Source organism: Tachysurus fulvidraco, chromosome 23, assembly GCF_022655615.1.
Source record: "Tachysurus fulvidraco isolate hzauxx_2018 chromosome 23, HZAU_PFXX_2.0, whole genome shotgun sequence".
NCBI lineage: Eukaryota > Metazoa > Chordata > Actinopteri > Siluriformes > Bagridae > Tachysurus > Tachysurus fulvidraco.
In genome coordinates this window covers 16,090,900-16,116,798 of record NC_062540.1, presented here as the reverse complement: position 1 = coordinate 16,116,798, position 25,899 = coordinate 16,090,900, and the positions used below count along the sequence as shown (strand labels likewise).

Genomic DNA, 25,899 nt, shown 5'->3' with positions numbered 1-25,899 from the left:
GTACTAGGGAGTGGCTGGAGATATTAGCAGCGTAGCCAGTAATGAACTCAGGAGCTTCACTGGCTGGTCAGATAAGGAATGAGGTTGTTGTGTGAGATAGAATTGATTTAATGATCATGAGGAAATGTAATAAATAAACATACTGCTTGCTCTGTAGAATTCTAATTATAGTTAATCGCCATATTCTGTTTGTCTTTAAAAAATATCACAAATCTACCGCTTACAAGTGATTTCTTTGGTAAAGAATTTTGTAGAAATGTGATTTTAATCATTTTTATTTATTTATTTTTTTAATTATTATTTTTTTGTTTAAATTTTATTTATTTATTGATTGATTGATTGATTGATTGATTGATTGATTGATTGATTGCATTTTTTTTTACCACTTGCCTTATGATTTGTTTACACTTCCCTTTTATTTATTGTTCTGGGTTATTCGTGTCATTTAAAACTCCTTAGTTTTAGAAGGCTAGAAGGCTAATTTTAAGTCTTCACCATCTGCAAGTAAGAAAAATATCCCAGAGCAGACAACAAACAAATTCTTTGCAAGAATTTCAATTTCTTTTTGAAATTTTTTTCCTCAATGTTTTCTAAACCTCTTAGATATGAGTTCCTGAAATACAAGTTGTTGTTTTTTTTTTAGATATTTTACAGTTCGAGAGTGTTTGCAATGAAGAGGCACACATGCTTTACAAAATCCAGTGTGATGCATGTGTGCACTGAACTGTTTCCTATTTCCAGCTCATGTACACCAAGTGCACAGCCACCCACCCACCCACACACACACACACACACACACACACACACACACACACACACACACACAAATTCCAGTACTGCCTTAGTGCCCTCGACACACTCGTAAGCACCCACGTTAAGAACTTGCAAACCCAAAGGGCTTCATCCTGCTTAGCTTAACATGAGACGATCCAGTACACACATTATATGTGGCAATATCCAGGCACAGTTTTGTAACCACCCACAGCACAATGTAGTAATACCTCATTACGACACATCTGATACCGCGCACATGAGACAGAAACCCTCGCTAGCCTGCATACACACACACGTGTTGGAGTTTAAACATTTACATGATTTCCAGTGTATTGCATTTGACATTTCAACACTACACATCACAAAATACACACACAATATGCACTCACACACTCATAAACATTGAAATTCTGGAAACAGGAGTAAAACTTTTTTAAATTAAACACTATAGCTAGTGGTTTGTTTGTTTTTTTTTGGGGTTTTTTTGCATCTTCTACTAGACCAGTCTTAACAAGCTTACATGCCCTTTTTGTCTTCGCCTTATTTTCTGATGCTGGCCACAAAAGCTGACACTGTGTACAAATTGTTACCACATAGGCCATATGGAGGAAGTGAGCTGCTGTGAATGTTCTCAGATTTAAGAGAAATGCAGATAGAGGTAATATTTCCGCAGCTGATTGCACCTGCAATATCTGTGAAACTTGAGACACATTTATCCTACAAAAAAAAAATGATATGGTTTATTGCATTGACCCAGTGTAAGTGTAAGTGGCAGTGTAAAGAAGTAAGTGGCAGATTTGTAAAATTCCAAAGGTTTCATTTGCATCTCTTACAGAACTCCTCCTGTAGAAACAAACACCCAGATAAACATATAAGATCAGCGAAGCATTTTGTGAATATGACGCTTTCACGAGCTTATGAAACGTACGTATGAAAGTGTGCCAGCAGTGTTTACGTTTTCAATTCAAGTTATTTGATTCAAAGCAGATTTACAAAACATAAGAAACATAATACAGAAGATTTAATATTATACAAAAATTCAAGATTGAAATGTGATTTAAATGTGATTGTATTTATCCCCAATAAAAAAGCCTGAGGTGACTGAGGCGACCGTGGCAAAGAAAAACTCCCTTAGATGGAAGAGGAAGAAACCTTGAAAGGAACCATACTCAAAAGGGAACCTCATTTGGATTGTAGCGTGTTAGAAGACTGGTTAGACACATGGCAGCTAAACCATTTGGAGCCTTGTATGTAAATAGCAGCATTTTGTAACGACATTTTAACTAAAACTGATAAGCATGTGGCTTTCTTGCCCCAAAAGGATATTGGTTACTCTAAATACTTTCCTATTGCTGCAGGCTTCACAACACCGTAAGACTGCATGTGTGCTGACGGCGCAGGAGAGCAAACAGCTTTTAAATCACTTTCCTTATCAAAAAAAGTAAACTCATTAAATTTATTAATTTGACAATTTGGTATAGTGGTATAGACCTGTTGATTTTTTTCATTGATAAAAATATCAATATAAAAAGTAAAAAAATCTATCAAGTTTATAGGAAGAAAATTTGCACAGTATTTTGTATGTATTGTTTGTTTGTGCGTGTGTATGTGTGTGTGTGTGTGTGTGTGCGCGCGCGCAAATGTTCTTCAATTTGCTGTGTTCTTTTTCACTTGTTTAAACATTTCAGAAAACGAATCCTTGTATGTCGGTACAAAAGGTAACATATTAAATAATAGACCACTTTTTGGACCAATAATGAAGGCTGATAGTCAGTAATAAGAACTCTCCAATATGCTTAGCAAAACATAGGGATGTGGTAGCCTAGTGGTTAAGGTGTTGGGATACCAATTGGAAGGTTATGAGTTTGATTCATACGTCCGCCAAGCTGCCACTGCTGGGCCCCTGAGCAAGGCCCTTAGCCCTCAATTGCTTAGTTGTATAAAAAATGAGATAAAAGTCGCTCTCTTTGTCAAAAAGGTTAATTGCATTATTTTAGAAGGCAACGTTGCTTTACAGCATTTCTTTGCATGTGCCTATGAACTTTACTATTTTGCATTTTTGACTGTTTTATAAACAATATAATCAAAATTCCATTCAAGTTTATTTGTATAGCGCTTTTTACAATAGACATTGTCTCAAAGCAGCTTTACAGAACTTAAACATACAGCAGAAGGTAAACATAAGGAATAACAAAAGAAATAACGAATAATAAAAGAAAAAGAATTAACAGAGTAAAAAGATTATTATTAGATACATATAATACATATATTACATATAATACATATATTATTCTATGTCTCTATATTTCTGTAAAGCTGCTTTGAGACAGTTTTTTTGTTAAAAGCACTACACAAATAAAATAGAATAGAATTAATTGGATTAATGGATTCTAAAATTAATCTAATTCATACGTGAACACATGAATATTTTAGTCTGATTTTAGTGCATCATATAATAAAGTGATTTCATTTCACATTCATGAAGGCAAATAAGTTAAACTAAGAGATCACAAGGCAAACATTATTAGGGAAAGGGGCGGGGCTTCTAGGGGATGCGTTCGTCAATCATTTCAGATTTATATCAATCGGCTTATTTTCCATGTTTATTTGGGGGTAGGGGAGCTTGTGTGTAATTATTGTGATGCTAATTTCCTTTCCTAATGATTTTTCGTTTCCAGCGAGAACGTAGGAGACCTGATTAACAGCACCGCCATCTTAGAACACAACACAACTAGCAAGAGCACATGTGCGACTTTCAGGAATATGGTTTGTACAACATGAGCTTCTTTCTTTTCTTTCTTTTTTTTACAGTAAACATTCATTCATAAACAATCCTGTAGTAAATATTTGCCATCTGCGCTCAGTATTGTATGAGATTTAGCGAGCAGAATGAAGACTTATATGCTCAGAATTCTGGAGGTAAATGTTGTAAGCAGTCGTCGTTTCTCTTTCACAGTCCATCAGGAAGATCAAGCGGGCAGACAGGAAGGGCTCGGAGTCGGTAACGGAGGAGAAGTTTGCTTTGCTTTTCACTACAGAGATAACCATCACAGGCTGCGACAGTCCTTACAGTGTCCAGGTAGGTTTTGTTATGTTTCGTTGAGTTGTGTTCTTTGGCTTTTCCTTTATTCAGACTTTACCGTATGTACTGTATGTGTGTTAACACAATCTAAGAATAGTAGCCTTTATTTTGTCACATATACATAACAGTGCAGTGAAATTCTATCTTCTTTTGAGGTTGGGGTTTGAACACAGTGTCAGCCATTATACAGTGAACCTGGAGCAGAAAGTGTTAAGGGCCTTGGTCAATGGCCCAACAGCAGCAGTGCTTGGGCTTGAACCCTGATCTTCCGCTCAACAACCCAGAACTTTAACCACTTGCACTACCCCTGTACATCCCAGACATCAAACTCAGGACCGATACATGGACTACTGGCTCGTTACACTCCTCCTGCCTAAACTTGCAAATCAGTATATCATAACTGCCTGTAATGTCTATTATTGTATCTAGTAGGGCTGGGCGGTATGACGGTATATTCCGTTTCCACGGAATAAAATGTTTACAGGTTTTTTCTATTCCGCGCATACAGTAAAATTTAAATTAGTGGGCGTGGATAACCTCACGTGTAGCACGCCTGAATCTGAGAACAATTGAGAAGCGTCACATAAGCGTAGATAAGAAGCTGATAAAGAAATCCCACAAACCAATCCCGAGCAGGAGGAGGAACTTGTTGTGAAACGAGGCGCAACATCAGTGGTATGGACGTGGTTCGGGTTTACAAAGGCTGACAAAGAGCAAACAAATGTGATTTGCAAACTGTGTCACACGAATGTAACCTAGTCATGCTAGCACGAGGAACTTATTTTATAAATTTTTCTTTTATTTAGCATTCTTTGACATGCTTCATTTTTAGATGATAAAACAAGACGAGAAAGCCTATTCTTTATTTTTAAAGTGTTAAAGTGGTATTTAATATATTAAGCATGTTACTTTTGTTGATTTACCTGAAAAATTATTATTCCGTGAAACAGATTTTTGGTCATTCTGCCCACCCATAGTATCTAGATATTTTTGCTCTATCTAGAATTAAAAGGTAGAAATGTTCCACACTTCTTGCTGGATATATTTAGCTTACATTTCTATCTCATTTTATACAACTGAGTATTTAAGGGCCTTGCTTAGGGGCCCAGCAGTGGTACTCTGGCACACCTGGGACTCAAGCTCACAACCTTCTGATTGGTAGACCAGCACCTTAACCACTAGGCTACCACATTCCCATGTCTTAAACTCAGACTCGTATACGTGTTATCCTTTAGTACCATCCAGGAACTCCGAATCGCAAAATGTATCACACATTGATGAGACTTACAAGTACCGTGTGTTGAAAAAAGAAGCTGAGATAAGCTTGTGTGATTCCTTCCTAAACGTTTTGATGTTTAGAAAATCGATATATAAATTTGAATAGTTTTTGTTAGTTCTGTTTTTTTTTTTTTCCTGAAATCTCCTATTCTGCTTTCTGGGTTGTTTGTGTTAATCAGAGACTAGATAATATGATAAAAGGTTAATAGCTGAGAGATTGGCTGCTCAAGGCAGGATTTAAATTTAACACCACTGGTCTATATGAATCGATCAAGATTTCTAAATATGACATCATTTTCTCAAATTCTATTTATTTACTTTATTTATTATTTATTTATTTATAAACAGATTTTACAGAACCGTGTCCCGGGCCTGCTGTTGAGCGTCTGATTGGTGTTTCTTTTCCTCTTTAGGTGATCTCGCTTCCTGTTGTTGTAATCGTACACGGCAGTCAGGAGAACAACGCTATGGCCACCATCATCTGGGACTGTGCGTTCTCTGAACCTGTGAGTAACATAGACTACGATTTTTTTCTTTCATTTTCAAGGAAGGAGAAAACACACGTGAACGCTACAATACGTAAATAACCGACGACTCGTCTGCGTAACCGTCGAACGCCGTGACTGAAGTTGAAGCATTTATCATAACAGTGTGTCAAACTGTATGTACATGTATGCCGTAGCAACTTGCCAATGCTGATTAGTTCTATTTTTTTTTAATTATGCTTTTATCCTTTTATAGTTACAGTTTATTCCACAAACAAGTTCCTCTTATTACATTCGTTGTAACAGCTGTAAGATGTCACTCGCTCTTTTTTTTTCTCTCACTTGAAGTAGTTGTCGGTCCTGAATAATTAAACAGTGCTGAAGATGTGTGAGATTAAAACAGTGTTTTTCTGTCATCGTCTCCACAGAACAGGATCCCGTTCGTGGTGCCTGATCGAGTGTCCTGGAGTCAGATGTCTGAGGCTCTGAGCTGTAAGTTCATGTCTGAGGTTCAGACCACACACTCATTAGACAGAGTCAACTTGCACTGCCTCGCTCAAAAGATCTTCGACAAGCCCGATAACTCGGAGGACTTCAGCACTGCACCGGTTTCCTGGGCTCAGTTCAACAAGGTATTATTTTTATTTATTATGAAGCGAACGTGTGCAAAAGTCTATGAACGTTTTTTTCATTTAATCTTTTGGTAAATAGTCATTCAGAATTTTAGTCAATCGATATATTTTTTTTTCTTGGTCATTTTGGTCTAATAGCTTATATTTAATTATAATCATAATAAGTATCTTTCTAGTAAAACTTTAACTGGAGACATTTACAGCATTTATACAGTACATGATGCCCTTAACCAGAGTGACGTACATTTTTTATCTCACTTTTTATATACAACTGAGAAATTAAGGGTTAAGGGCCTTGCTCAGGGGCCCAGCGGTGGTAGCTTGGAGGACCTGGGATTTAAACTCACACCCATTCAATTGGTAGACCAACACCTTAATCGCTAAGATATCATATCTCCACATTTTCTGTAATGACTTGGACACGTCTCAGACTTATCAGCCATTGTAACTGGCCTTGATTTTGGACTGTGGTCTTGCCAAATATGGTCTTGCTCTCGACTGAGATGTGAAAATACTGTTCATGTTTTCTTTACTTTTTGCATGCCGAAAGCTCAACACAGACCTATTAGTGACACAATGCGTGAATAAAGCCTAGATAAAGTAAAAGCTCGGCCCGTCTGTCAATTGGCCTCGTCACAAAGCCAAAGAATTAATATTTCCCGATTTCTGATACAGGAAGTTCTGCCTGGGCGAAACTTCACCTTCTGGCAGTGGTTTGAGGGTGTGATTGATCTGACCAAAAAATGCCTAAAGGCCTACTGGAGTGATGGGTATGAGAAGCCTCAGTGTTCTCAGATTAAGCAGTAAATGTAACAAAACATTATTTTCTCAATAATCCTTGCTGTTGTCCACTGCAGACTCATCCTGGGCTTTATTGGGAAGCAACACCTTCATGTCATTTTGCAGAACCAACCCATCGGCACGTTTCTGCTGCGCTTCAGTGACTCTGAAATCGGAGGCATCACCATCGCCTATGTTGGCCTCAGTGAATGTATGTATGCTAAAAGGATAGACAGATTCATATTTGCTTGAGGAAATATCTCAGTGTAACATTTTTTTTAAATGGCCTTAATTTTGGCCCCCTTTTGTTTAGAGACTGATTTATCCATTTATGTTGTCATCCCTCTCTCTCCCTCTCTCTCTCTCTCTCTCTCTCTCTCTCTCTCTCTCTCTCTCTCTCTCTCTCTCTCTTTTTCAAACACACACACACACACACTTGTGTATCTCCAGCTGGATGCAGGAAAATCCAGAACATCCAACCATTCACCAAAAAAGACCTGGACTCCGTCGGCCTTGGCGATCGGATTCGGGACATCAGTCTGATCTCACAAGTATATTCACACGGACCGGGACAATCTCCACGATTAACACCAAAAAATGAAGCATTTAAGAAATATTACACCGGCAAGTACACATAATGTGCATAATATGATACCCATCACTTCTTTATGTTAGACATGGAGATAGATACATAGATAGGTTCAACTTGTTAAGTGTTGGGTGATCATAGAATCTTCCCGAAACGCATGACAATTGGGATCAGCTAATGATCCAATATCCATTCGAGGTACATTTAAAGTAGCTTGACATTTAACATGATGCCATCCAGTCTGATTCAGTATAATATGAGCAGTTCAGCTTCAGTCATGCCTCCTTCTGATCAAACCACGTCTCATACACCGGGACTGAAACCCAATGGCCATAACTCCTTTGTGAAGATTTTATTGAGTCACATGTAGAAGCATGGAAGGGGGAGAAACAGTGTGTGAGAGAGAAATTCATTTAATAACCTGCAGCCGCTCCGGTTTCCATCCATACTGTTGCTAGGAACTAGTCAAATGAGGAACTGTTCTTGCACATGACGGTGCAGTTTCACAGCACTTCACTATTTTGTTTCAGCATATAGTTAGAACATGAAAAATGTATTTGTGTGCATTATGTCTCAGCTGCTTATCTTATGAAAGCATCGTCAGTTTTTCACAGGATGCAAATCTGAGGTGCGTCTAACCCTGTTCCTGCTTTCACATCCCTGACAGCCTGTCTCTAACTCAGGCAGAGTTTATCCACTACACTAATGTGTTTTGTTTCTTGTAATATGGAACAGCTGCTCATGGGATTCCTACAAGTATTATTTTGTAATGTTTGTGAACAGATTGTGGGAGTGTCTTATGCTGCCTCTAGAGATCCAGCTTTGTTACTTTTAGTGTCGTTGGTTGAGTGAGAGTTTCAGCATGTCTCCAGCTGGAGACGATCCTCCGTCTTCTATTGTCAAAACATTGGTGTTTTAGGCCATGTCCACACTAATCCGGATATATTTGGAAACGGAGGTTACGTCTAAAAACGCTCAGCGTCCACATTATCGTTTTCAAACGTTTTCCAAAGGTTGCTCATCCACTGAAATGTATGAAAATGCTTACATCTCCCTACTGCGCATGAGTAAAGCTTCGATCTGCGTCTTCACAGTCCACACTAAGACGCGAAAACGGCGTTTTCAAATTTATCCGCTTTGGAGAGCGTCTTCCAACAGCTACGTTTTCGTTGACTTAAAACGCTGTCTCAGTGTGGACGAAAGGCCAAAACGGAGAGAAAAATATACGTTTTCAAACGAAAACGTATAAGTGTGGACATGGCTTTAATTGCTTAGATTGCTCTACATGCTTTTTTTAGCCCTCCCCATCCAACTCTCTAAAACATGCCTGTATCATTGTGCTGTTTAGATTTAATGGTTTATCGTTTCATTTATTGCCGAGCCAGTGATTCATCCGAGTGATTCAGTCAGAAACCCCCCGAGCTAAACGTTTTCATTTCCGTAGGTTGATGGATTGTTTACTCCATAAAACTATGTTGTTTTAAATGTTGTAGAAGGATTAAAGTATGTATTTGAGATAATCCTACATAACTCCCAGCTTGACAGCATTCAGATTATCACATGGTTTCTAAAAGGATTCCGTAAACGCTGTCCGGATGCGTTCGCATTGAAAGAGGAAGGAAAAAGTAGAAGAAGCGAGAAGAGGACAATAAATAAATAAATAAATAAATAGTCAATGGTCAAAGAAGATAGAACAAAAGTAATAAAAATAAATAAATAAATAAACATTGAAAGATTCATTGAGATGTACCTGTAAAGCTGAACTGCTGATTTGTCTGCTGTAGAAATAAAAAACAACAAGAAATAAAAAGGTTTTCAGTGGAAAAGTTTAAAAACCTTCAACTTTTTCTGTACGTGATGTAGTGTTGTTCTAGACCAAGTGATCCATAATCAAAGCTCCTTTCTTTCCCCACAGTTCCATCTGCACCTCACCCGGACGGATACCTGCCGTTCAAGCTCACCACAGTGGTGGGAGAGTAAGTAACACAACATCAGTGGCTTTTATATTAGCCTTTTTATTGTCTCTATAGCCTCTGCTATAAAACAAAACTGGAGCTAGTAGTGGACTTTCAAATGATTCGACATATTTCAAGTGCAACACACAGTGAAGCATTGTTTAGATTTTACATACAAACAACAACAGAAATCAGACGCACCTTTCCTGTAGGCAAATCGCTTTCATTTAAAAAAGCACAACCTCTCTCTAGATTCCTGGATGGTATGATCATGATGATTTTGTAGCTCTTCAGAGCTCCTAAACTAAATAAATAATTGAAATTAAAACATAGATAATTTTTTTTGGGAGGGGCGGGGGGAGGGAGACGGGCTTAGTGGTTAGCACGTTCGCCTCACACCTCAAGGGTCGGGGTTCGATTCCCACCTTTGCCTTGTGTGTGTGGAGTTTGCATGTTCTCCCCGTGCCTCGGGGGTTTCCTCCGGGTACTCCGGTTTCCTCCCCCGGTCCAAAGACATGCATGGTAGGTTGATTGGCATCTCTGGAAAATTGTCCGTAGTGTGTGTGTGTGTGTGTGAGTGAATGAGAGTGGGTGTATCCTGCCTTGATGCCCGATGACGCCTGAGATAGGCACAGGCTCCCCGAGATCCTCTGTCAACCTCCTTGCGAGTCTTCCGTTAGCTCAAGTTGTCTTATCTCTGATCACTTTATAGTAAAACCAGTTTATTTTTTTTAACATTCAGTTTTAAAACTGTATGTTTTTATACAATATTTGTCATTTATAAATACAGGTACTGTACATTTTTCATATTCAAAACACATAAACAAAACAACTGGAGTGGAATTTTGCGAGCTGGAACGGATTAACATATGAAATGAGTGAATGAATTTGTTGTATTTATGCTGGACTTGTGTGTCTGTTTGGTGTCCAGGGAACCCGGAACTGTCATGATACCTCAGGCTGAACCAATGCAGGACCAGTTCTGCGTGTAAATATTTAAACACACACACATTTACTCACACACTCGGTCGGTCCCTAAGAGACCTGGCCTGATGAACGTTCCTCAAACTGCAGGATGTTTGTCAGTGTTAGTGTTTAAAGACAAAATACTTACTATCCTAATCGCACTGCTATGCTAGAACGAGTCACACAAGTGAAACTCAATATCAGATGACGTTTTTTTTAATCTGTTGGTGATCATTTTTTAATCAATGCTCCTGCTTCTTTAGGCCCCAGGAAATGTTTAATATGCGGACGTGAGTATGAGTCTTCCTACAACTCTTCATACTGTTATACCTTCATAACGCTGCTACTGAGAGCTAAACATGATGACACACAGCATGTGTATGATAATTTACTGAAACGTGACAAGCATGTGCTCATCATCATCTCTATGAAATACAGTGATATTAATGAATATAGTGGCGATATTATATAATTACCAAGGCAAAGTATTATTTTTATTTAGTTTTAGCTGTTTTAGGATCTTATTGTATAAGGTGAAAAAAATATAAGAATAAAATCAATTTAATTTCAGTTCATTTTTATTTGTGTAGCGCTTTGAACAACAGACATTGTCTCAAAGCAGCTTTACAGAATAGAATTCTTGAATAAAAAAAAAAGGTTAGGACGTAATAGGGACATGTAATCCATCTCTATATGCCCTGTAAAGGAATAGTTTGGAGAAGAAAAACAAAAATCCCTTTTCTCAGGTGTCGTCAATTAGCCAAAAGAAGTTGAACTGAATTTTCCATTTTGTGTTTTATTTGTTAGGTTTGTAATGAAGATATAAAGCTGTTGTAGTAAAATACAGCTAGACTCAGGAGTCTTAAAAAGAATGGTGATCAGTATGGGGCAGTTGGGGTAGTTTCGAGACTGAGGCGGGAATCCAACATATCGTACCACATACGCCACTACGGTTGCCTGCAGCGTGAAATTTAAAATACTTCTAGAAATCCGTCGTATCGATATCGACCAACGTGAGATTGAAAATTCGTTACAGTAATGAATTACTTACAGTAACAGCATCTGTGTTTACACTTTACCATGTAGAAAAAAAATGTGTTCATGTTAAAACAAGCAGATAACCTTTGGCAACGTTTAACCAGCCAAAGTCTAAACCTAAAGTGGAAGTTAATATTTTAGTTCCTATATCGTTCGATGTTTAACATGCTGCTTTGCAAAACGCTTTACTAATGAGAATTTGTCATTTCGAGTAAGATTTCAGGTGACACGCTTCTTTAATGTCCTTCTATATTCTAGGTCATTGTTGAGGTGAAGTTGCGGCTTGTAATTCTTAGTGTGTGACCAGGTAAAAGCCAGCAAACTCACCTCCTCATCTCGTACTTCAGGTTGTCTTCTCTACTACCGGTTCCTTCCCTGTTTACAAAATGACGTCAACTCATTTACAATGGCCAACAGTTTAAAGCTTCTCTACTTTTATAAGAGTTTGTTAACCATAAAGAGTGGTCTCGGCTTTAGATCAGTTGTAACGTAATACAGACACGGTACTTGGGGAAATCTTTAACGCTGACCATACTGATTGCTTTTTTTTTTTTTTTTGTGTTGAGACTGATATTAACAGAAGTCTCAGTTTTTTGAAGATGTCCGTGTTTTTTTTCCCCTACTTCACGAGGAACTAGGAAATGACATCGCAGGTTGTCTCTTATAATGAAGACAGCATTAGACTTCAGGGCAAATATCATAAGTGATTGACTACATTTAGGGTAAAAGAGAAAATTGTGTTATTATGTTGCTGTTGCTGTTTTACACCAAACAATACCTTTAAAAGTTTGTGTAACGATCCAACCTTGTAGCTGTAATGTTTAAACCTGGTGACACTTTTTTGCGCAGTCCCGTCTCTCTCCCGCCGACTCCGTTTGCACCTTCGTATCCGGATAGCCCCATGCCCAGCCAAGGAGAAATGTACCCTACTCTCCTCTACAGCAATAACATGTAAGTAGCCACACACTGCACGTATTCACACACACTTCCAGCCCAAACCATAAACTTGCTTTTCCTTTTCACTTTGCAAGTTATCTTAATATTTTGTCTCATCTCATTCAGGAATTTTATTTACCAACAATAAAAAAAAAAACAGCTGTAAATGTCACATTTGGTAAGTTGGAACCCCTTTTTGTTATCAGGACTCCAGAAGCATCAAGTAACATGGAGCTGGAGGAAATTCTGTCTGATTTGAACACTCAGTTATGATACGAAAGACTGCAGCCTGCAGCAGAAGCCCTGCACAGATCCAGAAGCAGAGCATTACATGCAAAAACACACGCTAACATGCTTTGGGGCATAGGATGAATTAGTGAGCTCCTTGGGGACGTCTTTGTTTGTATTAAGGTATCCAGTGGCCTGATACACTAAGGATGTACAGAACAGTGCACACTTTAGCCTGAACTTTACTTATCATAGCTGTGATATTTAAGATTGGGTTATACTTGCAGGCTTAAAGGCACGGTGAAGATGAAATTTTCCTTAAAATCACGAATAAATATATTACACGATAAATAAATTTGTCTTAACAGTAGCTGATGTGGAAGTGCATAATGAGACCTACTGGCCAGCGGTGTGACTTCTACATGAAAACTCAGAATATTACTTATGAGTACCTTTAAGCCTGTAAATGGTGTGATGGTAAAAACACAAAGACAGTCTTTGTATGCTTCCTTTTTTTTTTTTTTTTTTTTTTTTTTTGCCTAACAGGAAAGAAATTACATGTACTCAGCTCAGCTTGCACCGTTTCTGACTCATGCCAAAATCACTTAAAGCCACAGTGAGGAATGGAGTCATCTTTCATATTGTTTACAAAAAAAAAAAGGGCTCAATCAGAATTTGTATTTCCCTGGCGTTCAGTTTTCCACCTAGTCTAAACCACATCTCAGACAGAGACTAATGCTGGTTACGGACCGATCCGGAGTGATCAGGAAAAAATACGATTAGTACTGAAGGGCTGCGTGCATTTAAACTCGATAAGACTCTAAAAATAATTGCAAAGTATTAACAGGGTTTACTGGGAATTGTGCTGTTCATGTGAGCAAAATATCAAGTGTTGCCAGTTTTACACGTTTTACACGTCTTAATGAATATGTAATGAACGAGAATTTATTCTCAACAATTCTTAATATACTGATATTTATGGCACACGAGGTAATCATGTATCCTCATACTTACAGGGTTTCTATAAATGAACTTTCCCCAATCCGGAAAATATCTAAAATCGCATTTTCACCTGTATGAAATAAACCTGCTAAATTTGTTGACTTTTTATGGTTTTGTTTTAATCAGTCAATTAGGATCATGTAGTAATGATGTAAAATAATGTAGTAATAATAATTGTCAGGATTTTAAAGCTTTTAATCACGGTCTTTTAAAGTAAACATCAGAGAACTAGCTATACTTTATATAATTTATATATATAAATAAGAAATTATATATAATTTCCTTTTATTTTTTATTATTATTATTATTATTTTCCCACAAAGTGCACACGCAGTTGATTCGGAAGTAAATCAGTTGTAATTTAATAATAATAATAATAATAATAATAAATTGCCAGTACATAAATACAAAACATTTCTCAATCAATCAAAATTTATTTGTATAGCACTTTCAACACCATAACAATGGACCAAAGTGCTTTTCATGGTAAAAAATCATTATATAAGTCATAAAAAGTATAATCATAAAACACATCTAACAATAAAATAAAAGTACAAAAAATACCATACACAGTAACTCGGGAAAACATACCATTTCTGTTTATGAACATCAGAAAAATCAGTGTTTGTCTTCCACTTGACTTATTTAAAATTCCTGGCTGTGGCTTTAAGCAAGCATTCATTCATTTCTTTTCACTTCATGTCTGTTCCTCTTTGGCATGGATGTGCCATGTCATAGTAAAAGGGCTTTCTTTGGGTTTCACATTGAAAGAGCAGCTAAGCAGCTTGATCCTAACTGGTGCTCAGAGGCACATATATACAGTCAGATATATTGTGATGTTGGTGCTTCTGGAATGGTTTTAAAGCCAGTGACGCCAAGGTTTATCTGATGGTCTGGGAAAACCCTTCAGGTGTTTGGAAATCAGACAGAAATGACAGCTAAATTTCTGCCGATAATATACTTCGAGGTGAAAGCAACGAGTATTTTTTTTTTTTTTACCAAGAAAGCAATGGGGAAATGTTTATTTCATCCTTGTCTTAGTGTCTGCTTGACAAGATCGTTCAGGATCGGTTAGGAATCAGTTGTGAATGCAGTCGGTCTGGTAAACATGTCTAAAAGCCTGCTAGGTATGTGTCATTTCTTCAAACAGCTATTATATACGGTAGCTTCAGGACATAAGATGAATCAGACGTGAGCATGAGCAGTTCGTTTTGTAATCAGATTCAGGCTGTAAAAATGTCCGCGACACACCATCGTTTGCGTGATCAGAAATCAGTCGAGTGGAGAGCTGAGGTTCGTGTTGTGATTTTTATCTCAGGTGATGAAGCAGAGCCTGATGTGGATAATAACATGCCTACTGTCCCGTTGTAAACTTCGTATTCTTTATAATGTGCCTGACAGATTTCTAGAAGGAGACGATCGTATTCACTGCTCAGGGAACAACAGGACACGTGCAGGGAGGTGAAGCCGAGGATTAACGTTTAACATGAGTAGAAGTGAAGCTTGGAGAAAGATCATTATCCTACCAGCGTCGCTTCTTTGCGCAGGAAATGCGGGTGCTGATTAAACAAAACGTAAACGCTCAGACGTTCAAATCTGTTAACCATATAAATAAACAGTCAGAGGAATATATAATATACATATATATAAAAATCACTGCACTTTCATGCATATAAAAATGGGAATTCTTTAAGGGATGGGTTCGGCTCGGTAAGCTCCGATTTTTAATATCCTCAATAAAGTTACAGCTTATTGAATAACTTCTGCCTACAGAAAGCCCAAATGTTTGTCTGTTATGTTGCTTAGCAATCAGAGCTCCAGCCCATAGAAGAGCATTTATACCAAATATGATTAATAATGAACTACATTTTTTTAGTATATTTGTCCTGTTTCCTAAAACTATTTCAGTCCATGAGCTCTGTTAACAGAACTACTCGTGTTCCAATATGCGAAGGGTTTTCTCCAGACCTCCACACACACACACACACACACACACACACACACACACACACACACACACACACACACACATATTGCAGGCAGTTCTGAAACTTCACTGTTTTTAATTCATCACCTTTGTTTAGTCATCTCATAAACACGGCTTTAATTCCAGATAGCAGTGTAAACTTCAACGCGGCTCCTGCACTCTGTCCTCTTTCAGTTTTTGATCCCTTAATTTCATTCCTCTTCAGGATTTAGTGTAATATTCAGTGTTCACAAACCTAAAGGTTCACTCATAATCAAAGTGACAGTATACGAGCAGATAGGTTATCTATGCAGTAGTACTATACAATGTATCTGTATTTATATCATTCCTGTCTTTATAAAGGGATTTATGCAAGAAATGTTAATAAGCTTGGACTTTCATAGGTTCATAGGTTAGACTCTTTATAACCAAACTCTTTAAGGTGCATGTTCTGTCTTATACACATACACGTGTTTCACATTAAGGGGACCTTTAATCATAATGCAGTGTTTTTACATGTAGACTTTAGTTTGTCTTTTTTTTTCCCAATCATTATTAATAAATCTGAAATAATCAGGTCTTTTCTGCCATGAAATGTGATATTGCCTTGTAATAATACTGCTTTTTTGTTGTTGTTTTTTTTTTTTGTATAATGTTCTTTTGTGCCATGAGTGAGTTGTAAAGAGGAAAAGCATGGAGGCAAAATGAACTGCAAATAAATATACAACGAGGCAAGCCTTCTGTCATGATGCACACTGCAGCCGTCTTAAAATGCTTCTACGGTCTTCCCATTTATATAATTACGTTTAAAAATAATTTCTATAATGTTTCTTGAGCCAATTTAATATGTACACTAATGCAAGTGCATGCTTTATTTTCGTATCCTTAACAAAAAGTTATATAGGCTCCAGCACAGTGTTGTAAACAGATGTGAATAACACACATGGTCCTCACTCTGGTATTATTATAATAAATAAGTGACAGTCGATGACATGAAATGATCATTAATGTATATTTGGCTAGTTTTAAAATGTGGAATTACCAAAAAAAAAAAAAATGGAAATCTTTACCTATCTATCTCGAGCACAAGTGATTTCTATTCATGGAAACATTCACTGAATGAAATGTTTAGGTTAGAGTGATAAAAAAGCAGCATATAAGCACTCAAACAGAGCGTGTACATTTCTTTGAATTCACTGCTCAGGGAACAACAGGACACATGCGGGTTAGAAGTGAAGCTTGGAGAAAGATCATTATCCTACCAGCATCACATCTTTGCGCAGGAAATGCGGGTGCTGGTGATCCAAAACGCAAACGCTCAGACGTTCAAATCTGTTAACCATATAAATAAACAGTCAGAGGAGAAATAAATAAATAATATATATGTGTGTGTATACATACAATATATATATGTATAAATAAATCACTGCACTTTCATGCACTAGATTTTCATTCAAAACAACATTTGCTCAACTTAACTCTATTCATGCATTTTCACCAAAAGTACACAAATAAGCTGAGGTCAACAACAAATCAGGTCTGATCTATTCAACTTCTACTCAACACAAAAGAAGTAACCAAACCAGTTAAAAGAAATAAGAAACCTACTCATGCTGAGTCTTATAGTGACGGGTGTTTTTTGAATCAGAAAGAAATGCATGCCAAAAAAAAAGCAGCAAGCTGAATACAATCAACAAACCAAAACCCTGCAGGAAGACAAACAGTGTCAGTTCACATGTTTGATATAGTACAGAAACTCACACGTGTATTAAGAAGGGAGTTCCGTGTCTGAGGTTGTGGTTAAGATAAATAACAGACTAGACACTGAAATGACCAGTTAAACGATTCTGTATAACGAGATTAAACTGATGGAAACTGATAAAAATAGAAATTCTAAAATGAACTGCAAATAAATATACAACGAGGTGAGCTTTCTGTCTCGATGCACGCTGCGGCCGTCTTAAAACGCTCCTACATTCTTCCCACTTATATGTTTATGTTTTAAAAAATGTATATAATGTTTCTTGAGCCAATTTGATACGTACACTAATGCAAGTGCAAAATGAAAAAAAAGACATGGAAACTGATAAAAATGGGAATTCTAAAAGCGATGGGTTCAGCTCGGTAACCTCCGATTGGCTGAGCCGTGCTTTAAATGCTTTTTAATATCCTCAATACAGTTACAGCTTATTGAGTAACTTCTGCCAACAGAAAGCCCAAATGTTTGTCTGTTATGTTGCTTAGCAATCAGAGCTCCATCCCATATAAAAGTGCACACATACATTCACACACACACACTCACACACACACAGACACACACTCACACACACTCAAACACACACACACACTCACACTCTCACACACACACACACACACACACACACACACACACTCACACACACACAGACACACACTCACACACACACTCAAACACACACACACACACTCACACTCTCACACACACACACACACACACACACACACACACACACACTCACACACACACACACACTCACACACACACACACTCACACACAGAGTCTCACACATTCGTGCGCACACACACACACACACAGGTTTGAGCTTAATGAGCTTAAACTACTGGAAACTGACAAAAAATTTGAATTATAAAAGGGATTGTTTCTACCCACAGAAGCCCCTAAACATTGTCTGTTATATTGCTTAGCAACCAAAGCTTACTGTTAGACTACACCACGTTGTGGGCTATTTATAGTAAATATGATTACTAATAAATTACATTTTGTTGGAAATTCAGTGCAGCCACAGTCACATGATCAGAGTGACTAAGCAGTCATTGGCATCTGTGAGCTCAAGTATGAGGAAGAGTACAGAATGCCCTTTCCACCGAGTGTGTTATGCCACAGCTTGAGCAGAGCTTCCAACATTCAGTAGTTGGTTCCATGGATTTTATCATGTTTCTGTCTCCATTTTATAAAAGCAATGAGCTTCTCGAAAGTGTCCTCTACATTGACCTTATCGTGCCTAAGAGGTTCCTTATGCATGACAACATCACTGTAACGCATGCTCTCTCATAACACATTGCTGGATAAAGTGGGGGTGTCTTTCACTTAGAAAAACAAAATACAAACAGGGTATAATGGGAATAAAAAGCCAAAATAAAAACGCCAGTAAAACACACACACACACACAACTAGAAGTATGTCTCCGTCGCCTTTAAATTGCTTTAAATTTCTATAATATATTAAGAGTTAAAAACAAAACAAAACTGAAAACTTGCAAAAACAATAGCGAACACTCAAGAACACTGTGAAACCCGGAAAGCTTTCCACTACTGAAGTACACTACAACTCAAAGAGACGCCCCTGTCCTGAGCAGATGTAGCCACAGAGCGCTTCCCTACATGCCAAAGTCTTCTACTAAGCCTCGTTCTAGGTCGTGCCGTCTGAAGAGTTGAGGTGAAGGTGATGTGGGAGATGTTTCAACACCCCCTGGCTCTGGGTGCAGATCAAGGAGGATTGAAAGGGTATAAGTGTGGGCACAGTGAATCGTGTATGCGTTCGGTGAGTTGAGGTGAGAAAAGGGTGAGAACGACAGCCTTTCCTGACTGTTTATAGAGCTTATGTTTTGAGCTCGATGGGCATGCCCCGTGGGTCCTGCTGGCCCTCAGCTTCAGCAGGTTTACTGCCTTTAAGAATGTTGAGTCTTTCAGAGAAGCCACGCATACGTGGGAACAGAATGAAGTCGTAGAGCAAGGCACCCATAGCACCGCCGATAAAAGGGCCGACCCAGTATACCTGTGAGAGATGATTAAAAAATAGATGTTTAGGATTTGATCTCCAGAATGGGATATTAGGTTCTGTTCACACTTGGTATTAACATCTGATTCAAGTGATCTGATCACATATGTCTCTACTGACCGCTTGTGTTCAAATTTCATACATCATTTCCTCTGGAGGAAAGGTGCTGCACACATTTATCACATTAGTTTACATTTACATTTGTTTTGTTAGTCCTATGTCATGTCATATCTCATGTACCTGTTTCAAGCATTTCAGTCATGTGGTCTACTAACAAAACTTCTAAATGGCATGATTTAAAACATTTCTATGTTGGTTAAATATTTTCCAGCTATCACGTATTGAATTAGTTGGACCTTTGCTGTCTGGGGACATTGTGAGGCTTTTACGTTCACATTACAAATGTTATGTGGTGATGTGTGTCTCAAACTACCCACAAAAGTGCCTTGAGTGATTGGATCACAGTGCAATCCCAGGACACACTGAATCCTATTCACTCACATACTAAGCTCTCCAGATTTTACAAAAGATCTGATATACCAAGGATATATACAGTATAGCAATGCTAATAGCAGGTGTGAACAGGGCCTTAGAGGCAACAAGAGGCAAAACATTTTTCAGTGTATTCATTGCAGGTGCAACTCACCTTGCAGGCACTAGTTGGTTTGAGATATAAACTGCTCTTCTAAAGTTGTGTGTGTATGACTTTTAGGTTGTGATTTAATATCCCTCTAAGCTGATTATGGGCTATTGCAATCAGTTCTATGCTCAGATTCTCTTTCCTAATATTCTCTTTTACTTGTAAGTCACTTTAGTTTAAACCATCTGCCAAATCCATACTCACCCAGTGGTTGATGAAGTTCCTGAAAAGAACAGCAGGTGCAAAGGACCTGGCAGGGTTCATTCCAGCACCAGTGTAGTATATCTAAAAGGTTTAGGCACAAATCAATAACAACTCTTATGGTCAAACACAACAAGCTTTGGCTATGTAAGGGGTAATTATACATTAAGAGCTTGAGTTAATTAAAAAAAGGGGGGGAAAAAAAACAGAATGCTAATAAGAACGCCTCTCAAGGCTGCCTTTTTACCCCAAGCAGATGGCCCATGAGCACAGAGAAGCCAATGGCTAGAGCAGCAGAGCCCATACGGCCATTTCGCCTATCGTCAGTTACAGCAAAGACGCACACCACCAGCTGCATAGTCAGGAACACTTCTATGGTTGTGGCCATCCCGAGGCTAACACCAGGCTGCAGCTAGGCACAAAAAGTCATAGAGGCAAAGCAGAGTCAGCATTCAGCATTTCTGTTTTAATTAACACTGTGGCCACACCAACAGCAATGATCACTTTCTGTTACACTCTTAAGTTTACTGAACAAATGTTGAAATGAATGCATGGTTCAGTTGATTAACTTATTATACATACAGTTGCTGTTTGGATTCAATCACACATTGGGGATTTTTTTCATCAATTAAAAATGGCTAAAATGACCAGCATAGGCTTTGTACACAATCATTTGAGTTCAGGAAAACCCAAAAGCCTAATGCAGGAACGCACTCAACACTTTTTAAAGATGAAACTTGAAAACTGAAGCAAGGCACAGTTTACTTACTGTGTTGAGAGCCAGGTTGCCCCTCATGTTACCTGGCGTCACTCCATACAGAACAGCAGCACCAGAAAGTGCCCCCAAACACTGAGCGCAGATGTAGAAGAAAGCACGGAACAGGGACATCTGGGAGCTGACCACGTAGGCGAAGGTGACGGCCGGGTTGATGTGGCCACCGCTGATGTGACCGATGGATTGGATGAACGTCGCAGCCGCCATCCCAAAGCAGAAGGACACGTGGAGCACGTTGTAAGCACCACTGGTCCAGCGCAAAGCAGCACCAAGACCGAAGAAGACAAAGAACATTGTGCCATAGAACTCGGCAAAAACGGCCCGCCAGAAAGCCATGGACCGGAACTCCCACATGGCTACAGCAGAGGTGAGGCCAAAACACTTGGAGGGATGTAATCTAAGAACGATATGTACAGTATGTCTAATAACAAATAACAAATATCACTTCTAAATTTACCTGCAGGAGCCTAATATATTTTGGTGGAAGGATACTAAAAACAAAGCTTGGTAACTAATAAAGCACAGACGCTTCTCTAACACCTGACTTTACTGCGGAATCATCAATTTTTGTCATAAAGATTTGTGTCTGGATCTGACGGCTGTTGGTGTCTGCATCTGTCTGAATGCAGAGTAGTGCTAATAAAGATAGACAGACAAAGGGTGAGCATGTCCTGCAGACATTCAGCCCTGATGTTGGGGCCAGTGATGCAGGGGGTATTTATAATACCCTTGGGCCAGAGTGACGCCATCAGCCCCTGCAAGCCCATGGGAGGGGTGTTTGAACAATACAAGTCAAAAAAGAAATACTTAACTCTTTTCCAACTTATGCTTTCTAACCTGTAGCTCATGGGCAGCTGCAATGCCACTGATTTACTTTCAGTTCAGTTTTATTGCTATACACTTTCACAATCTCTGTCCTCAGTTCAACCCTCCTGGGGTCTGGTAATATGCTTGCAAAACAAACTTGTCTTTGCTCTTGTATTTGTATCAGATTTTTTTTCAGATTTTAAATAGACGTGCAAATTCAATGGAAAATATCTGACGAGTCTGGTGTTATTATTTTCAGAATTAGGCATAGCCTTGAGTACAGGCCGCAAATGATCCAAGACACTGTGAAGAGAAAAGCAAAATAGGAAAGGAAATGGTCTATAGGGATAAATTTCCCCAAGACTACTGTATACTTTAAACCCTTGGCTTCTAAAAGCTCTAGTGTCCTTATAGTGAGGATTACGCGCTGACAAGGAAGTGAAAGAAGTGTGCAATCTGTCTAGTTAAGCAGGACGACCTGGATATACACAGCTCTATGGGAACTATGGGAATAGTAACTATGGGAGCCTAAAATACTTATAACACTTAACGTTTTTTAATACAACATACACTGAAATATAAACTTATTATAATACATTTCTTTATCCAGTGTTTCAAATTTTAGGAAATCTGTGCAAAACAATTAATAACCCACTTCCAATAATGTTTATGGGTATATTTAAGGCTTTTCAATCCAGAGAGTATTTCCAGCCCATGTTTAGTTTAGTTTACTGAGATTCTGAGGTTCCGAATCCACTGCTTTCCTGACCAGGATAAAGTCCTTAATAAAGATGAATGAAGGACTGATTGAACCAAAGTCAATCATTGTATATCTGATCAGCAATTTAAATATTATAGCACATTATAGCATATTTTAGCATTTAGCATATTTTAAAATTAACTTAAATCCAATGCCAATTTTTTAAGATGCATTCTGTGACTGAAAAACTGAAGGTGAACTCTAAGGTACCAAAAGGTCTAAAATATTGTAAAAAACTGAAATAAAATGGTAAATATTTGAAAAGTTTCTAAAAATTTAATGCACTCAAGGGTCTGGATTTTTTTTCTACAATTATTTGAACCCTGTTCAAACCCTGTTGGAAAGTCCATTTGCGACGCAGTCTGCTGGGTCGAGACTGTGCCAGTTTGTTTGGACTAGAATTGATTATGCAGAGTTTTACATTGTGTTTGCTGACTGCTGCTATGCAATAAAGCTCTGGAAATTCCATGTTTGTGGGGTTGGGGGCAGGATGAGCTGGAGCTGAGCCTCTATCATCCAGAGCTGGACAACACTGAAAGAATAATGCTGCCCTCATCCATTTGCCTTTTAATCACAAGGCTAACAAAGTCCTCTCAGTTTCCTTCACTGATTTGTGTCGCTCTTGTTAGAGAGCATATTTATCAGAGAAATAACTGCTGTCATAGGTTAAAAACTGCTCCAGTATAAATTAAGGGTACGCTAAGACACTATATACAGAATGAATTGAACTTACGCTGCTGCACAAGCAATGATAGAGGAAGGTGTGAATAGTTTTGGACAGCTATGCTTCCCAAAATAAAATTCTAAGACATTAATAGTCAAGAGTCATATTAAGAGTCATACACTAATGACTCAATGACTCTTTCTCTCCTACACAGTGCAATTTCTTTTCACATGTCCTTCTAAAGTGGTTGATAATGTTGTGGTACAGTGGTTAAGTTCTTCTCCAGTGGCTGCTAAGGCTGGAAGTTCAAACCCCAAGACTACCAATTACCCATTATACTCAACTATTCAGCCAAAACCTAGGACTGAATCCTGCCTCATTTACAAGACATTTGTTTTCACAGGATTTGTTAGCCTATGTCTGCAAGACTGGATGCAAAGCAGGAGAATTCACCTCGGATGGGACACCAGTCACACACTTTCTCATACCTTTGGCCAATTTAGCGTATTCAATCTCCTTATATGCAAGGTGTTTTACAGTGGGAGTTAACTAAGGAAGGTGAATGCAATCCATGTGAACATGGCAAAAACTTGTGAAACTCAACACCACAGACAGTAAACTGAGCCTGGGATCGATCCCTGGAGCTCTAAGGTGGCAGTACTACCCATTGTGCCACATTGCTGTCCCCAAGTCATTTTGAATTATGCTTTTAACAACACACACATGAAATAAATGACAAAATATTAATAATCCAACTCAATTCCACTGAATTTCAATCATACAAAGGTTTTACATTTATGCCATTTGGCAGACCTCGCCATTATCCAGAGAGACTTACATAAGTGTTACATAAGTTATACATTTTAACAATAGATATTGTCACAAGGCGGCTTTACAGGTTTAGATCCATTATGAACAAGCCAGATGTGAAGATTAGAAGGAAAAGATGGTAATATTCCTGAGAAGTACTACACTATAATCACTATAATATGCACAAAATATTAAGCCTCGAAGGATGGATGTTGCAACACTCCTGTCAGCCAAGAACAGCCAAAATGGACAAAAAAAATTAAAAAATCACCTAGTCTTTTCCCAGTGAGTGTAAGAAGTCATATTGGAGAATTTTTTTTTTTTTTCAGAATTAAAAACAGCTGAAAAATGACCAGCATAGGGTTTGTACACAATCATTTTAGTTCAAGAAAACCCAAAATGCAGGAATGCACCTAATCTTTTCCCACTAAGTGTGAAACCAAAATATGTAAAACAAGTGATTTACAGAATAAGAAAAACTAGTTTATCAGAATGTCCCCTGAAGCACAAACCACTGACTAAAACTATTTATTTATTATGGAACGTGTGCAACTAGTTGCAGATGTACTGTATATGACTTCTTGGTTCACATGGCATGAAGTATTAGTCATCAGTCTAGAGCTTTGAATAGTATATTGTGTAATTGTGAAAGAAGTGTTTTTAAGAGAGATTAGTAAAACAATTGAATTTTATTATTCACCTCATGAGACATTCATTCTGGACTGAACAGAGGTGGTAAAAGTACCAAACTTCACCATAAGTGCATTACTTATGTAAATAAATCCTTTTGTAGGACGAAGTGGTAATGGTTTTGCAGAGGCAGTCAGTTTGTACATTTCTATTGTGCCGTGGATTTAAATTGCTCATGTGTCAGTAAGCCACCTTTTGTGGATGGAGCAGCCAGAGTATGGGTCAGGCTTGTAAAAACCTGCATGCGTGGGGACTTTGTTATTAACCCTCTCACAGAATGCTGACATAAACCCAGCATGTCATGCAGCAACCATGACATTAAACCCCCAAACCACACAATGCCATTGGGAAATCTTCAGTTAACTACAATTCAGAGAGATCACAATACTTAGCGAGTGACACTTCTCTCAGTGTGAAAATGTGGTAATATCCAAGTGGCAAAAACAAAAACAAACAACAAGCAAAAAAAAAAAAAAAAAAAAAAGATTTTATTTATCACAACCTCCCAATTATCAGTTGCATTACATATTTTTGCTAGGCCATTTTGCTGTGGTTAAATTTATGACAGCAGTTAAACCAGAGCTTGGCAAGTCCAGATGCTCTCAAAGGCAATGAGTAAAGGCTGCTGGAACACGTTGACCACTTCATCAGGTCCACATATTGCTACAAATCTCAACACACTTATTAAAATCTAGTTGCCAGAACACAGCCAAGTTTACATTTTAACCAATTAACCAAAAATGTTATTTAGAACTTAAAATCCCAGCATAAACATTTGACATGCACTTTTGCCAATAACTGCTTGCTATTGGCCTAACTGACTACTGCCTTTACTGACACTTATCTGTGTAAGCCATGTTTTCTTTCAGATCTGATTGCATGAGCATAGCTAATGCGGTGGCCAATATCACCCTAGAGGGATGCATATAAAACATATATAAAAAAAAATATTTGCTCACTGTAATACTCTAATAATTATAATAACAAAAATCCATTATCACCTCTAGGAGGTTTTTATCTCTACCCAATGGCAAGGATGGTCAAATCCACGTTTAGAATGTA

General features: G+C 38.1%; 2 protein-coding genes across 7 annotated transcripts in view; one reads left to right on the top strand and one right to left on the bottom strand.

Moving 5' to 3' along the window:
- stat6 (signal transducer and activator of transcription 6, interleukin-4 induced) overlaps positions 1-16,446 on the top strand; it is a 34,827-nt gene extending 18,381 nt beyond the window's left edge. For 5 of the 6 annotated variants that reach the window (XM_027170320.2, XM_027170324.2, XM_027170321.2 and 2 more), the window contains 12 exons: positions 3,453-3,540; positions 3,731-3,853; positions 5,548-5,640; positions 6,048-6,251; positions 6,927-7,021; positions 7,109-7,242; positions 7,482-7,655; positions 9,536-9,596; positions 10,507-10,563; positions 10,805-10,831; positions 12,429-12,530; positions 12,722-16,446. In XM_027170320.2, the coding sequence (XP_027026121.1) occupies positions 3,453-3,540; positions 3,731-3,853; positions 5,548-5,640; positions 6,048-6,251; positions 6,927-7,021; positions 7,109-7,242; positions 7,482-7,655; positions 9,536-9,596; positions 10,507-10,563; positions 10,805-10,831; positions 12,429-12,530; positions 12,722-12,788 (1,225 nt within the window). In that variant the 3' untranslated portion in view covers positions 12,789-16,446. Of the gene's footprint in view, positions 1-3,452; positions 3,541-3,730; positions 3,854-5,547; positions 5,641-6,047; positions 6,252-6,926; positions 7,022-7,108; positions 7,243-7,481; positions 7,656-9,535; positions 9,597-10,506; positions 10,564-10,804; positions 10,832-12,428; positions 12,531-12,641 lie in introns of all 6 variants that reach the window. The other variant, XM_027170323.2, reaches the window with a different exon arrangement.
- A 1,730-nt stretch (positions 16,447-18,176) lies between these two features.
- On the bottom strand, positions 18,177-22,342 carry mipa (major intrinsic protein of lens fiber a). Its single transcript, XM_027170327.2, has 4 exons — positions 21,101-22,342; positions 20,579-20,743; positions 20,335-20,415; positions 18,177-19,487 (listed from the first exon to the last, which is right to left on the bottom strand). The coding sequence occupies exons 1-4, from the start codon at positions 21,458-21,460 to the stop codon at positions 19,311-19,313; spliced, it is 783 nt and encodes a 260-aa protein (XP_027026128.1). The 5' UTR covers positions 21,461-22,342; the 3' UTR covers positions 18,177-19,310.
- Between the last annotated feature and the right edge of the window lie 3,557 nt (positions 22,343-25,899).

Excerpts from the sequence above, each read along its gene's own strand:
- mipa (XM_027170327.2), bottom strand. The coding sequence starts at position 21,460 with ATGTGGGAGTTCCGGTCCATGGCTTTCTGGCGGGCCGTTTTTGCCGAG. Across the intron at positions 20,416-20,578 it reads TCATGGGCCATCTGCTTGGG|ATATACTACACTGGTGCTGG; the intron begins GTAAAAAGGCAG and ends TAAACCTTTTAG. Across the intron at positions 19,488-20,334 it reads GGAACTTCATCAACCACTGG|GTATACTGGGTCGGCCCTTT; the intron begins GTGAGTATGGAT and ends CATCTCTCACAG.